Source organism: Aquarana catesbeiana, linkage group LG01, assembly GCF_042186555.1.
Source record: "Aquarana catesbeiana isolate 2022-GZ linkage group LG01, ASM4218655v1, whole genome shotgun sequence".
NCBI lineage: Eukaryota > Metazoa > Chordata > Amphibia > Anura > Ranidae > Aquarana > Aquarana catesbeiana.
Window position 1 is genome coordinate 752022245 of NC_133324.1, and position 16874 is coordinate 752039118.

The following is a 16874-nucleotide window of genomic DNA, read 5'->3' on the forward strand; positions in this document are numbered from 1 at the left end:
TTTGCCAAGAGGAATGGGCAGCTTTACCATCTGAGAAAATAAAGAGCCTCATCCACAAATACCACAAAAGACTTCAAGCTGTCATTGACGTTAAAGGGGGCAATACACGGTATTAAGAACTAGGGTATGTAAACTTTTGATCAGGGTCATTTGGGTAGTTTCTGTTGTGATTTATGATTTTAAAGAGTAAACAGTTGTATGATAATGGCTTCAGCCAAACACTAACCATGAATGAAAGAAAAGTTTTTGTGTTTATTCATATTCTCTGAAAAATGGCCAAGAAAGCATAAATTCTGCCAGGGTATGTAAACTTATGAGCACAACTGTGTGTGTGTATGTATATATGTATGTATATGTGTGTGTATATATATATATATATATATATATATATATATATATATATATATATATATATATATATATATTATACTTTTTTATTTTATGCGTATAATCTATTAATTTCTTTTTCATATTTTACCCTTAGTGCGTGATGTATCTAGAAGACAAGTTACAAGAGCTGTATTTCAAGAGTAAAATGTTGTCAGAGTATTTAAGGGGCCACAAGAGAGTCCATGTAAAAGAACTTGGTTTGGTATTGGGGTGAGTAACTGATAAAATGTTGTAGATTGATTTTATTTCTCTTGTCAAATCTGATGTAATATAGTCTAATCTATTCTTTGGATTAAAAGAGACAAATTATGCTTTGGTATAGTTGGTGTTCTGATGAATGGGTTGTTTGAAGGGGTACACAAAAAAGACTGTAAGGAGATAAGAAAGCAGCTTTTTAAGTTTTTTTTTTTTTTTAACATGCAGATTTCTGTTGCTTTTGTGAAGATATTCGGCATGTGATATGCTCCCCATATAGATTGATGAGGATAACTCTCAGAGCAGACTTTGTATTAGAATGCATGGCCCAGTTATAGTATCTGAGCCCCTAACCTCTGTAAATATCAGCTCTTGAATAAAATGTATCTGTAAAGAAAAATGGTAGATTTTCTGCTTGCCCTATTCCATTGGTGAGAATGACAAGTCTAGAAAAATCCTGGGGAATACGGAGCAACCAAGATCTCGCAAGATGGGAAATGGACTTGAGTGTCTTCTTGCAAAACTTTGCCTGTGCTGCATTTCCCAGGAATTTTACTAGAAGAATGTTGAAGCTACACCTGTGATCCAGCTATGTGAAGACTGGTGGTAACAAAAGTATAACCTTTTTGGTTTTGTTTTTTTTCACATCCTGCAATGCAGGTAATTTTTACAGGGCAAGAGGAAATGGACATTATACGTCAACCTTGGATTGTCTAATATATATACTAGGATATTTCAAAATCTGTAAAAGCTGAAACTCAAAAAGTGGATGTCACTGATGTGGCTGAAGCACATCGTTCCACAGTAATAGTAGGGTACCCCTGTATATAGACTGCTCCAATGTGTATAGGACTCAGTTGGCATAATGGCTCCTTTTCTGCCTAGGAGCAATTACTGTTTGAGGAAGAGATGGGTAGCTGACACAACTTCACCAACTCCAATGTAATTGGCATTGTGACAATTTACTAAGAGCTCCTCATTCATACATGACAATGTACTACCATTTGTCAATCTATAAAAGTGATGTTCTTAACCTCCTTTGTGTCCTAAAGTAAAGACCAGTTCTATGAATTATCATTTAACTATAGTACTTGTATTTATAATCTTGTGTGGGGTAACCCAAGTGAAGCAATATATTACTTTTTGTGCTGTCTGTCAGTTTATTTTTCTAACTACTTCTTTTTTTTTTTTTTTCTGTATAAATTTAGGATTGAATCCAGTGACTTACCTCTGCTGGCAGCTGTGGCGAGTACTCATTCACCCCATGTTGCACAAATCCTTTTATAAGCTGCATTCTACAAATGGTCATTCCTTTAGCTGCAAAGCAGCAACCAATCAGAAGAAGGGCCAGTGAATTGCGCTGCCATTTCTTCCTACTATAAACTCCTTTGCTCCTCTAACCTCTAGGGGACACCTTTTTTAAAGTTTACATGAAGTACAAGGCATTATGGTGTTTCCCCCGTGGCCTTCTGTCGTTTCACAGGGAAGAATTAAGGAGAAGTCCGAAATTCTCAAACACTACAGAAACTTTTTTTGACTCTGCATGCTTGTTAGTATTTTTTCTTCTATGGATGATGTATATATCTTTCTGTTTTCTACTTTTTTTTGCTCTAACTTGGAGCATTATCAATTGTACTTTTACGGCAATGTGTTTTTAATAGAAAATGTATGGATTATAGCATGTTAGGATTGTGCTTAGATGCTTTGCAACACAGACATGGGAACCTATTGTATTCTCATTCACCATCAATTTCTCTTAATTCAGGGCCATATATTTATCAGTTGACAACTCTTGTAATCCTTTTGGCTGACACAAGTGGAATAATCTTGCATACATACAGTATAGAAGTTGCTATTTTCCTGGTTGGATGGTCATTGTTCAACTTTACTATTTAATGAATTATTCGGCTTCAGCAAGCATGCAGACAGGCAGTTCTGACTTCAGCGGCTTCCTAGTAAGTATTCAAGTAGTGAAGCTGTAAGAGGAACATGATGAAATCCAGGGAACTCGGGGCAGTTAAGTATTCTAAAACAGTCCAGGCTCACAGTGCCTGATTGCAAGCTGCACAACGCCAATAGTATGCTTTCCTATGGCTGTGTAGGATATTGGCTATTTTTGACAGTTCATTTTCAGCCTACAGTGTCAGCATCAGCAGTTCTGTTGCGATAAGTTTACTTTGCAGAGATGGTGACTTACCTGGATCCTTAACTTTGACTGGTGCATCAGAGATTCTGTATTGTGCATTCCCCAAATATCGTTCTGTGATTCACAGATCCCAGAAGGGAAAAGCACAATGGGGCACCACCACTAGTGACAGCCAAATGTTTAGAAGCAGTCTGACTGCCAAAATATGTTTCCCCTTACTGCTATACGCAAGCAAGTTTAAATCCCATGAATAATAATGCTGAGCTGAAAGTCTGTGCAGCAGGGTCCTAGTCCTCCTATGAAAAGGAGTGAGCTGTGGTCAGTTTGATGAAAATTTAAACCGCGGCCTGAAGGCAATATTTGATATCCATTAAATGCCTGACATCGTCATTTTACATGTAGGAGGCATGATGCTTCAGGTATTGATGCAATATTACAGTTTCATATATGCCAAAATCTGAATATTTGTGCCTGTTTTCTCAAAACCATCCCTTCCGGTCCTACCAAAATTGGGTCTGTGCTGCAAAACAAGGGACCGCTGATACTTGCACACATGGACTTAGGGCCAGTTCCCACCACATGCAGTCCATGCAGGTTTTTTTTTTTTTTCTTTTTCTGCATCAAAAACACTTGAAAAGTAGGCTATATATTGTTTTCAATGGCATAGCTTTACACCAGCGCTTGCAATTCCAGTGTGTTCCAGTTCCAGGAAAAAAAGTAGAACATTCTGCATTTTTCCTGCACTGGACTGTACTGGAACGCTGTAAAATGCATAAAAAAATGCACCAGAACGCACATGTCCTTAACCACTTAAGGACCAAGCCTCTTTTTGAGATTTGTTTACAAGTTAAAGATGTGTTTAATGTGAAAACTTACTTAGAACCCCTAAACATTATACATTTTTTTTTCTAACACCCTAGAGAATAAAATGGCGGTCGTTGCAATACTTTGCCACACCATATTTGCGCAGCGGTCTTACAAGCGCACTTTTTTTTTTGGAAAAAATACACTTTTTTGAATTTAAAAATAAGACAACCGTAAAGTTAGGCCAATTTTTTTTATACTGTGAAAGATGTTACGCCGAGTAAATTGATACCCAACATGTCACGCTTCAAAATTGCGCCCACTCGTGGAAAATCTCCATAGGCAACGTTTAAAAAATTGTAAAGGTTGCATGTTTTGAGTTACAGAGGAGGTCTAGAGCTATAATTATTGCTCTCATTCTACCAATCGTGACGATACCTCACGTGTGGTTTGAACACCGTTTTTATATGCAGGCGCTACTCATGTATGCATTCGCTTCTGCATGCGAGCACGGCGGGACGGGGTGCGTTTAAAAACATTTTTTTTTTCCTTATTTTAGCTTTTATTTTATTTTTTTTTTTTACACTGTTCTTTAAAAAAAAAAATTGTCACTTTTATTCCTATTACAAGGAGTGTAAACATCCCTTATAATTTCCTAATAGAAAAAAAGCATGACAGGACCTCTTAAATATGAGATCAGGTGTCAAAAAGACCTCAGATCTCCTGTTTACACAAAAATGCAATTAAAAAAAAAAAATTGTCAATTAAAAATATAAAAAAAAAAAAAAAATGGCCCTTTTAATAGCTATGGGCAGAAGTGACGTTTTGACGTTGCTTCCACTCTGCAATGGTATGGAGACGGGTGGGGGCCATCTTCCCCTCACTCATCTCCATACCCAGCAAGGCAGAGGCTCCGGTATGCGGCGGAGGGCACCGGAGCGAGAGAGGGGCCCCCCCCCCCGCCGCTGATAAAAGTGATCTTGCGGCGAGTCTGCTGTAGAGACCACCATTATCGGAAACCAGACCGCCGGGGTAGCCGACGTATATCGGCGTGCGGCGGTCTGGAAGTGGTTAAAATTAAGAAAAAAGAGGGAAAAAATGCACTGGACTGCACCAAAAAACGCACTGGAACACATCAAAAAATGCACATGCAGAAAAGCATCTGGAACGCATCCGGACTGCATTTCTATGGTGTGAACTGGCCCTGAAGCTAGTTCTTCTTCTGTTTTTTCAGTAAGCACATGAAAGGGCAGTAAACGAAGGCACCTATATGAAATATGGTACAAATAAAATGAGGTACAGTTCAGTAAAAAAAAAAAAAATCAGTATATTGGTGGAAATCATAATATTATTTATCAAACCTGTATCGTGCTGTTCCTTTCAAGTGCAATAAAACCAATATGCAAGTTCAATTACCATCACCTTAAAACAGAAACAAATCGATAGCTAAAGTGTTACCACTTTAAATAATTTATCCATCATTCAATGTGAGAAAAAATCACATTAACTGATGATCAAGTCACATTCACTACGTGGAAAGGTTCTTCACTGCCACCAACAGCTTACCATATGGTTTGACCCCTTATCAATGGAGGTCTCTTGGCACTTAAACTCACTCAAATGGCTCTCAGGGCACTTGTTTCAGAATGCTCTCACTAGCATCAATCTCTACATCTTCCAATAAGCAACTTCTCACATGCAGACAGTGTCTGGACGCTGGTGGAGCTCATAATCTCTCTCTGCCTGATTTTGAATGTGATGCACAAAATATTGCTGTCCAGGTGCTCAGTCTCAATCGCATCTTCCTGGGGTGACTCCTCCCTTGGATCTACGGTTGTGACAGAGTTGCTTATTGGAAAACGTGGAGATTGATAGTAGCGACCATTCTCAGGCAAGTGCCCTGTGAGCCATTTGAGCGGGTTTAAACGTTAAGAGACCTCCAATGACAAAGGTGTCAAACCACATAGTAAGGAGTACGGCTATGTGTTGGTGGCAGTGAAGGACCTTTCCACGTGATGTACTGACGCTTTCCTTAAAACTTTTTTGCACAGTGAACTTGGAAAGGGACATGACTTAATCTTTAAGATTTTTTTTTTTTTTTTTACATTAAATGATGGTTAGCACTTTAGATATCAAATTGTCTACATATTAAGAGAGTGGTAATTTGTTTTATATTGGTTTTATTGCACTTAAATGAACAGTACTATACATGTTTGATATATCATTTTTGCAACCATCTGTGGGTATTTTTAGTTGGCAGCTGTTTTTTTTTTTTATTTAAAGGAGATCTTTGGGTACACTTGGACACCAATTTTAAAGGGATTGCAATTGGCAAAACTGCTTATTTTTCATTACTCAAAGCAATAGCGCTACACATGTAAGGTGTTCTGGGTATTTTGTAGATCATAGTTCTACTTTACAGAACACTATCGCTCACATTAGGATATTTTGCATTAGTGCAGAATTTGGTTTTGCAGAAATCACAATATCCCTATTGGTCTTATCCATTTCTGATAAACCCAATAGACATCTACAGGTTGTGCCATGGTTATAGGCAAATGACCATTCTGAGCCCCAAGGTATCATGGTTGTTTCAGTACGGCAGTGAAAAAAGTGTAATGGTGTGCACAATGCTTTAATATTTAGCAACCAACCCTAAATCATTTCTTGTCTGATAGGATAATCTGAGATTTGATTGGTTGTTCTGGGCTGCTTCACTTTGTACCTCCATGGTTCTTCACCACCGGATTGTTGTGGTTTTTTTCATCATACTGTAATCTTGCATTAGCTGGGAGAGGTTTCTTGAAGATTCAGCCCCATCTTTCATGGGCAGATTTAGAACCACATTTTGATTGCTGTATTTCTTGCTTGGTTTTTCTTTTATGAACCCTTTCAGGTAAATGTATAATTATGAATCATTTTTAATCAGATGTGGAAGTTCTGGCATAGGTCTCAGTAGCTGTGGAAATTCCTAATGAGAGACTGTTCTTTATGTGCACCTATAGAGAGACCAGTGGAGGGTGCATGATGTAATTATATCAGTACTATGAATCCTCAGATGAGGTTTTCATAGGAATATCCTGAGAAGTTAAGGCCAGTAGCTCATTTGTAGACATGCAATTAGATCTCATCAGGATCCTTTATAAATACAGGTAAGGACACTGACTAGATTTTTAATCAGCTGTTATCATTGACTAGGTTTGTGATCAGTTGATATTAAATCTAGTTCTTTAGCATGACTACCGGTCCAATAAGCTCTCCAGGAGGTGGTCCGTCATGGGAACCCTCACAAATATATCTTAACCTTTTGGGACAGTAACATCCTGCTTAACCCAAACTCTAAATCTGTTAGGACTGGTCCTATAGCCTGTGCTGTCGCATTCCTTGCTTTGGATAAAGGGACTCTAATGCTAAAACCTTACCTAATATAAAAGCTACTGTCTGCCTATGCTCCTTTTGCAAAGGATTCTTCCAGAAATGGAAATGGCCCCATGCACATAGGGTGTTGGCTAACCTCTCCTAAATGTCTTTCCTCTTGACAGCTGCGTTATTGCAGAAAAAAAGCTTGATGCGTGTAAACGTGTTTGGACGTGTCAAAAGCCTGGGCGGTAACACACAATTGGACACATTTTACATGCGTCAAGCATTTTTTCTTTCTGCCAAAACATAGCTACTCCTGGATGCACTGGCAGTGGGGGGTGTTTGTTTTTTGTTTTTTCCTTCCTTCAAACCCGACTAACCTGGAGGGGCAATAGACATGAATGGATTCTGGACAGCCGCACTCAAAGAATAGCCTTGTTTATTGAAGAATACACATCAAAATTCAAAAAATCACAGCAGACAAAAACGAGCTGACGTTTCGCACTGGCGTCAGTGCTTACTCATAGTGCTTACTCTGACTCTAAATGCCCTGGAGGGGTATTTAGAGTCAGAAAGAAAATGCCAGACTCCCCTAAAAGCAGCATTTAAAAAACGTGTGCATGAACACTAAACAAACTAGGGCTGCATTGTTCATAGCAACCAGTCAGATTCTCCTTTCATTTTTCTGCCCAGCACTGGGAAACTGATGGCTGCCATCTGCTGGTTCAGTGGGCAATCCAACGGCTTGTAAAGTGTTAATCATGCATGCTATTTCAGACAGACTTTTGAAACTGAACTTAAGGCTCACATTAAAGCTTACAGTAAATTGCCTAAATGGTGTGAATTCTGAAAAGAATACTTGTATAAAATGTAATTCTAAATACCTTTTATACAACTGTTAAAGTTGGCTCCTAAAAAATTTTGTATGCAGCAAAGGAGAAATGACAAATGATGAAGTCCTTCAGAAGCTGAGAGCTGGAAGGGTTTCGCAGAAAACCAGTCACCTAGCTGGAGCTTCTCACAGGAAAAGGATCGTTCTGTACAAAGGTACTATTCTTGCTCAGTACATAGGCTGCTTAAACAAATAACACTATCCATTACAATTATGCTGGGCAAGATCAATACAGGCAATGTGTTTTTGCTGGATTTCTGCTTTAAATTGAATAGCCATTTAATATTGATTTATGAAATATCCTATAACCAGCCCTTTTGAGGAATGAGATATTCAGCACTGGTAATTTTGTAGCAGAATATTTTATGGTACAGTATAACATTTTATATAAGCTTGCTCACCTTACACTATTGCAATAATTCAGCAAGGCCATGAAATGATGCTGTATGCTAGCTCAACGTAATCAGTCAGTAAAATATGGTAGCAAATAATTTCAGGTTATATCCTTAAGGGTGAATAAACTTGCTTAAGTCAATATTTAAATGTATTCATATAACACTAATTATCAGACCTTAGTCACTGTCTCTTCTTCACATTACTACCTCAATTGTTAGGACTGTGACTCTTCTTTTTTTTTTTTTTTTTTAAAGTCTTAATTTTCATTAAAATGGGGAAAAAACACCTCAAAAATGCATTGTGTAATTATTAGTGGAGTGATAGACTAGACTGCGTTCAAATGTGTCACAATTCACTTTACTGTGTTGTGTAAGCTGGGTGGAAATGCACTACACAGGACATGGATGCTAGTTATTTTGTATGTATAAAAATAATCCAGTGATGAGTTTTGAGTTATACATTTTTTTTTTTTTTGTATTTTTTTCCTCCTTGCTTTTTAGAATTTTTTTTTTTTTTTTTTTTTTTTTTTTTCTTTTTAGCAGTATTCAAGTAAATTCTGCTTTAACAAGTTTGGATTTTAATCCATTTCGGTGTGTTTATGGAGGAAATGTACAGATATTAAGCTTATCGTATTTGCAAAGAGTCTAACATTACTAAATGTTAGCGTATTGTTAAAATGAGCTGCTGTCACCGTGTTGAGGCCAGATAACACTTAATTCTGGAACTTTTTGCTGCTTAATTTAGAAGTATATTTTTAGTACAGAATGAACCTAACCCCATCTGGTCAGCTTTTTTTTCTTAGTGACAAATTGGGTGTTGATGCAGACAGTCTTACTGTGTATGTATGAATATGCTGTCCACATAGCAGGAGACATTGTTAACGTGATTGTGTGCGTGGCACTGGCTCCTACGTAGATATTATTTGCACTGTATAGTATTCATTGAACAGTTGTCAGTTGAAATTTGGGATGGATATATATATATATATATATATATATATATATTTCTCACTCATTACTGTTATATCATTTTAAATATATTTTATGTGGAATTTGGTGCAATAAACCTTTGAATACATGTTTTTATGTGTGTTTGTTTATTATCTTGTGTGTGTGTGTTCATTATGCAGTAAAGGAAAACTAATCTCATAACCCTGTGCTATGGTTATCTGCAATAGTAAACTTTTCAGCTCAGGCCTGGTAAGAGTGAGTGAAGGTTGCCCAGAATAATGGCAGTAAATGGAGCTGTGTTTTTACAGCAAGTAAATACTCTGGACTTTGTTGCTATAATGCCTTGTGAAGAACACTTTGACAAATGCTTATTGCAGATATTTGCCAGTGAGTGCAGTGGTGTGAGATTTGTACTAACGTTATTCCATTCCTGCTGCTTTCCCTACCTCAGTCTCTCTGTGTACCATATTAGATTTAAAAAGGAGAACGGACATTCCAAAACCATAGGGCTGCCATAGCTCATTTCTCCCTTTTTAAAAAAAAATATATTCTTGCCTGGCTATCCTGCTGCTCATTTTTTTTGCTTTCCATGCTTGTCTCAGGTTAGTAGCTACAGACCGCAAGACGAATAGTACTTTCCTAAAGGTGATAAGTAATGTTTGCTCCCATTCCTTTACACGTGTATCTCTAGTACTACCTGTTTTAAGAAGTTTATAAGATGCACAATATGTGGGGGAAGGGGGGTAAAAATTTGCACTAGCTGGCCAGTAGTTAAAGCTTGTTGCCAGGTATGGCAATTTTTTTATTAGCTCGGACCATTGTAGGTATGTGTATGTCATGCCTGTGGGATCCCCATGGAACCTGGAAATTGCTGTAGTAGGCACCACTACCACAGTGATCTGCATTGGTGATTTCCAGCTTCCACAGAGATCCCAAAGGCATGGCACACACATAATTACACTGGTGCAAACTGTAACCATGTAAAAATTTCCATATATGGAATTCAGGTTTACTAACCTAGTTAGAACCCCCACAAAGACTGTTGCAAAATATGAGATTTGGAAATAACACATTTACAAGAAGTAAGAAGATAGTTTAATACCACTCATCTCCAGCCACAAAACCTTGGTCTTCATTCACTATTTTCTGGTTTTACTTCTGTAAGCAGTAGCATGTGAATACACACAAAGAGGTGTCCAAGTTGGCTCCATGAGGAGTTTGCTTACAAACCATTACTCTGTTCGTCATTTCCTGTGCTGTCATCAAAACTTATCCTACAGAAGAAAGTATCACATTATCAAACAGAACTGTCAAAGCACAATCCATCTATAAACATGAAAAATAAGGCAGCTATTTAGTAAGCTATTGCGCTACAGAAGCCAGTCACTTGGCTGAAAAATGATCCCAGTTGTAATAGAATCCCACATCATACTGTACTTTAATATATTGGTGTGACTGCGCAAGAGTTTTCTAACCTACATAATCACATATTTAGCTATTTAAATTTTTTTTCTAATTATGCATGGGATTAGATGCACAATCTAATGTAGGTGGTATTTTACAGTGTTCTTACCAAAAGGGCAGTCCGCACACTTAAAGTGGATGTTAACCTATACATATACCCAGCGAAGTGAACCACCTCAGATATACAGAGATGAAACTAATCTCCCTACATACTTTTTTTTTTACATGTATATCTGCTGTCTTCATCTGTATATACTGTTTAGAACGTGCACATCGTGTAAGGAGATTCTCTCTTCCTAGTTAGCACTGCAGTGAAGCCTGGGCATACAGCCAAGACAGCTGATTGGAGGAAAGGCACATGCCCCCCCCCCTCATAGGTAGAGACTTTCAGCGCTGTGCCTTGAATCATTCAGGGCTCTGCTAATCTATTTATAGCATCCTCCCCAACACAACTTAGGCTGCTTTTATCATGTGTAACAGAGAACCTGTCAGGAGTTATCAGGCTGATAACAGAAGAACAGAGCAGGAGACAGCTATGGGACATGGTGCTTTGGAGAGAGATCAAATAACACTGCAGCTATATGTGCCCCGTGTGTCAAATTTCATGAATTGGGTTTACATCCACTTTAAGATTATCTCGGTTGTACAGGACACAGGCTGAGTAATCGTGGACCCTGGCTTTATAGGCTGGTAATTTCTGCTTATTGGACAGTGGTAAGCTTTTGAGGACACAACCACAACTCTGAGTCTTCCAAGTGTTCTAAGGTGAGGGAATGCTTCCCCCTTACAGATAAATCAGTCTTAGCTTAACTACCTGATTTTATCTTTGGAATCTTCAATCAACTTAATAAAACACTCACCTTGTGCAATACATGCACAGTCGACAGCCGCAGGTAGCTATCCAGAGCCATGGGCCATCCCTGTGGAGCCCTAATCTTGAACCCCAACCCCCCAGGGGCATGCCCACCATTACTAGTAAAGCCTACACCCTATATAAAGATCAGTGAGCTAGACAGGTAAGTGGGTAACCCTGGATCACTAAATATTACTGTACACACTTGGGACTGTTGAATGTATTCACTTTACAGAGTAACCTTTTTAAACTTGGTGTTAAAACGCAACCACTCAAAGCTTTGTTTTAAGTGGATGATCCGGTGGTAAATCATACCATATGTCCCTCACCTTACTGCCACTTCTCTCTAGAGCCTTTATAAAGGTACTCAGGTGCTTCCTTTTTGTTTTTTGTCACAAGGACTTTACAATGGTCTACTCCCAGGTTGTGGAGTACGCCTTTTTTTTTTTTTTTTTGACACACCACATATGCCGCATCCTACTTGCAGCAAAAGTATACATAAACATTCCCTCTGCCGAAGGCCCACGTTTGTGTGAAGCAAGTCTACTGAGCACCTTTGGGTCGTTTGTGTGTCATGTTTCATCATTTTAGGCAGTCCCAATAAAGTCATTACAACAGCCTAAATTCACAACCAACAACAAATGCAATAAACAACTACAATCAGCAAAAACAACGACAACAACCAAATACATTAACAACAACCCACAAGCACCAAAAAGCGCAACCATCAAAAACAACCACCATCCACAACAACAAAAACAGCCAACCACAACCAGCAATAACCACACCCAAAAACAACCACTAACAGTAACCAACAACCAACCACACCTAACAACAACAACAACAACATACATGACAAGGGATCTTCTAGCTCTGGCCTACAATGCTCTAATTATCCCTTGCTCTTGCATCAGGCCAATTTATACCTTTCCTCCACTGAACATTCTACCTTTCATGCTCCACAAAATAGGAAGACAGTGATTCTTCTGGTACTAAACTGCCCCAGATAAACCTGGTACACAGACATACTTGGGCTTTTTCCAGAAGACCTTTGACCTCCTCAACAGACTGGATCTGCTTTCTCATTGCCTTCTATGCCACCCTGTCTCTACTATGTCTGGCTTTAATAGCACGGCTGTTGAAACCCAGTTTCTGAAGTATATAGGGGTGAGCCTGCCATTGCAATCTTTGCTCATAGCAAGAAACTAGAAAGATTTATTATCATACCTGGAAATCCTACTTCGCCTGGTGTGAGCGCAGTCAATTCAGTCCCAGAGATTGCCTGTTTCCCATGTTTTGGCCTTCCTACAAATAGGTCTTGACCAGATTTTTTTTTTCACTTTCAGCACCCCAAAGAGCAAGTTTCAGCCCTATCCATCCAAAGGCTTCTAATTTCACTTTCTCTCCATAAAAAATGTCATTCAAGGTGTTTCTCTTTCTAAGGCACTCCACCTCCACTTTATAGCATTTTGTGCTCCCCTGGAATCTTTCCACATACTTTACATGGCAAGGCTGTGTTATATCCTAGACCAGGGGTCTCAAACTGGCAGCCCTCCAGCTGTTGCAAAACTACAAGTCCCATGAGGCATTGCAAGGCTGACAGTTACAAACATGACTCCCACAGACAGAGGCATGATGGGACTTGTAGTTTCACAACAGCTGGAGGGCCGCCAGTTTGAGACCCCTGGTCTAGTGTGCCCCACTATAAAATGGTCTGTCGCAGCTATAAGCTTAAAATGTTCCACTTTCCAGTCCTGAGACACATTTTGGTACACACTGGTCTGGTCTGTGTGCATAGTACTGCTCTTTAATTAAGTTTGTCAGTAAGCCACAGGGAATCCCCTCACTTCCATGGTGCACACATCAAACAGAAGGGGAATAGGACAAGGGACAGGCAAGCACAAACTGTGCACAGGGCCAGAATACGGTTTTTCAGGGTTCCTTTTAAAACTATGCACTTGGTTCTCTGGACCCAAGTCTTCGGGTCTAGCCAGACAAGCCACAGCTGTGGCTTACATTAATCATCAAGGTGGCACCAGAAGCCATGATACCCTTGGAAAAGTGGACCAGGATCAGGGATCCAAAGGCCTTTGCTGCACATGCACTGGTGGCCCTGTGGGATCAATTCCAGCTCCTTCCGCTATGCATTCTTCCTCAACTGTTTCAAAGGATTGAGATGAAGGGCATTCCAGTTACCTCGGTAGCACCAAACTGGCCCAGAAGTACCTGGTACTCTGACATACTCTGATTCACAGAAGACACTCCTTGGGCACTTCCAGATCAACCAGACCTGCTGTCTCAAGGTCTACCATCCTGCTTCACAGTTTCTGGCTTTGATGACTTGTCTGCTTAAATCCAAGTCCTGAGAAAGTCAAATCAACCTTGCATAAGGTCTATCATTGCACTTAAAAGCATTCACACAGAGAAAGGTACAAAAGTTTCAGTCTAGACCAGGGAATCTGGCCCCGTACAAGATTTCATTCAGTCCACAGCTAGAATGTGTGTCTTCAATGACCACAGATTGAGGGTTCAGGTCAGCAGAGGCTGCCTATGGTCTGGCAGTCCTATCCTGTAAAGAACCCTTCCTTGTTCTTCATAAAGACAAGGTGGTTTTGAGGCCCCAAGTTTAATTTTTCTACCAAAGGTGGTTTGCTCATTCTACCTCAGAACATCATCTTGCCATCTTTTTCCTATCCCAAAGAAAGCCAAAGAAATGTCTCTACATTATTTAGATCTAGTACATACAATGCAAGTTTATCTTTTGCAGGATGTGATCATCCTTTACCTGCATGAGCGTGTTTAACCACTTAAAGACCAGCCACCTCAGTTATACTGTGGCAATGTGGCTCGATCCCACAAATTGCCGTAGGTGTACGTGGGCTCGTACATGGTGATTTGTGGCCACGCACCCCCATTGGCCAGCAAGGTAGCCAATCAACAGGTCCGGCGGACATCCGCAATCATTCCCCGCAGTGACAGAACCGGGATCTGCCTGTGTAAACAAGGCAAATCTCCATTTTGACAGGGAAGATCACACAGATCCTGTCTTTCTGCTATGTGATTCACCAGTGACACAGTCCCCCACACAGTTAGAACACACCGTGAGGGAACACATTTAACACATTTTAATCGTCCCTGATGTTAACCTCTTCCCTGCCGGTGTCATTAGTACAATAACAGTGCATATTTTTAGCACTGATTACCGTAATGTCACTGGTTCCCAAAAAAGTGTCAAAAATTTCAGTTAGGTGTCCGATCTGTCTGCCGCAATCCCGCTAAAAATAACTGATCACCATCATTACTAGTAAAAAAAATAAAAAATAATAAAAATGCCATAAATCTATCCCCTAGTTTGTAGACGCTATAACTTTTGCGCAAACCTATCAATATACGTTTATTGCGATTTTTTTTTTTTTTTTTTTTTTTTTACCAAAAATATGTAGAAGAATACATATTGGCCTAAATTAATAAAGAAATTAGTTTTATTGTTTTTTTTTTTTAATTTTAGATATTTATTATAGCAAAAAGTAAAAAAATGTTTGTTTTTCTTTTCAAAATTGTTACTCTTTTTCTGTGTATAGCGCAAAAAATAAAAACCCCAGAGGTGATCAAATGCCACCAAAAGAAAGCTCTATTTGTGGCAAAAAAAAAGGACGTCAATTTTGTTTGGGTACAGTGTCGCACGACCGTGCAATTGTCAGTTAAAGTGACGCAGTGCCGTATTGCAAAAAGTGGCCTGGTCATTGAGGGAGAAAATCTTCTGGGGGCTGAAGTGGTTTACATACCTGCTGTAAGTAGCCTGGAATAGGAGTTGGTGTTTTACTTCTCTCACGCAGTGATGTCCAATAACCCTTCGTGCAACAGTAATCATCATATTTTGCTTGAGTCCATGCCAATGTAGCTCTTGATCCAGGCCCTTCTGTGTCAAGTATATGTGGCAGAGGGTGCCTGTATTATAGAATGAATCCAAGTTATAATGTTTTATTGCTTGATTTTTTTTTTAAATGGACACAAATATTATGTCCTTAGTCTATAATACCGCATACACCTATATGTCTTGTGCATGCTATATAATGACCTGAAGTTCTCTAGAAAAACAGGTATGCATTGATCTCCCATATTCCCAACCTTTCGGTGCAAGTAATCAGTGAGTGAAAAGGCATTTTTTTATACAAAAGTAGGTAAAATGAGAACATACAATACAAAAAAAATCCCTCAGGTGCCTTCACATTTCACAGAGAAACCCAAGGGATCTCGGGATAGCCTGTCTAGCCTCTGTCCACTTTTTGGAACATTGGTTTCCAAGGGTAATAACAACTTTTGTGTTGCAGTAATCATGCAGGTTACCATGCACTGCATTGCCAAAATAATGCATGCGCTTTTTTTTGTGTGTTTTAAAGGGTTAAGCAACCTGCAAATGTATACCTTAACCCACTGCACAGATGGAAATGAGCTTTCAAACAGCTATCTATACTTATGAGATCTACTTAAAGCTACCTAAACACATTAGGGAATGAAAGCTTCAGAAAAAATGTAAACATCAAAATATTTCTGATTATAAAAAAATGGCCTTTCAATTGAAGGATTTACACATAGAGTCCATGTGCTTGGAAACTTATCAGTATTATATACACAATTAAAGCATGTGATGGGCTCAATTCACAAAGCTTTATTATAGGGATAAGGATTATTTTTTTGAGGCATGTGTCTGAAATTTTAAATTTCATAGGTCTCAGCTGAAAAAAACTTTCTTTTTTGAAAATATAGATTTTTATTCTGGTCTGTTAGTTTTGTAAATAGATGTTTGAGTAAGTATACAGAACTGATAACACTGTATGGATTCTACGCTAACAAAAAAAAGTATTTTCAGTTACACCTATTTCTAATGTCATGTCTATCATTTTAATAAAGAATCATTAAAAAAAAAACAAAAGGATGTTTTATTTAAGATTGGTTCAGAATTTCTATACATCAATAGACCCTCCCCATCTGGCCCTTGTTTCACATTTTCCAAATAATTTTCTTATACCATACGATGATTACAACACATCAATCAGAAACCTTGATGCACAATTCAGACATGGGGAGGCAATGGGGGTTATTTACGAAAGGTAAATCCACTTTGCACTACAAGTGCACTTGGAAGTGCAATCGCTGTAAATCTGAGGGGTAGATCTGAAATGAAGGGAAGCTCTGCTGATTTTATCATCCAATCATGTGCAAGCTAAAATGCTGTTTTTTATTTACCTTGCATGTCCCTCTCGGATTTACAGCGACTGCACTTCCAAGTGCACTGGCAGTGCACTTGTAGTGCAAAGTGGATTTGCCTTTCGTAAATAACCCCCAATGACTTCTAAACACGTTTCATGAACCAGCGGTTCACTTCCTCAGGGGGATGTAGGAGATAAATGCATTAAAGAGGAA

The 16874-nt window shown here is 38.9% G+C and overlaps 2 protein-coding genes across 5 annotated transcripts in view; one reads left to right on the forward strand and one right to left on the reverse strand.

Annotated features, from left to right (window-relative positions):
• Positions 1 to 9260, forward strand: part of LOC141112792 (folliculin-interacting protein 2-like) — a 104594-nt gene extending 95334 nt beyond the window's left edge. For all 3 annotated transcript variants that reach the window (XM_073605870.1, XM_073605857.1, XM_073605863.1), the window contains 2 exons: positions 485 to 600; positions 1794 to 9260. In XM_073605870.1, the coding sequence (XP_073461971.1) occupies positions 485 to 600; positions 1794 to 1872 (195 nt within the window). In that variant the 3' untranslated portion in view covers positions 1873 to 9260. The remainder of the gene's footprint in view (positions 1 to 484; positions 601 to 1793) is intronic.
• Positions 8677 to 16874, reverse strand: part of SPMIP2 (sperm microtubule inner protein 2) — a 105998-nt gene continuing 97800 nt past the window's right edge. For both annotated transcript variants that reach the window (XM_073605887.1, XM_073605878.1), the window contains 2 exons: positions 15236 to 15398; positions 8677 to 10407 (listed from right to left, as the gene is read on the reverse strand). In XM_073605887.1, the coding sequence (XP_073461988.1) occupies positions 10396 to 10407; positions 15236 to 15398 (175 nt within the window). In that variant the 3' untranslated portion in view covers positions 8677 to 10395. The remainder of the gene's footprint in view (positions 10408 to 15235; positions 15399 to 16874) is intronic.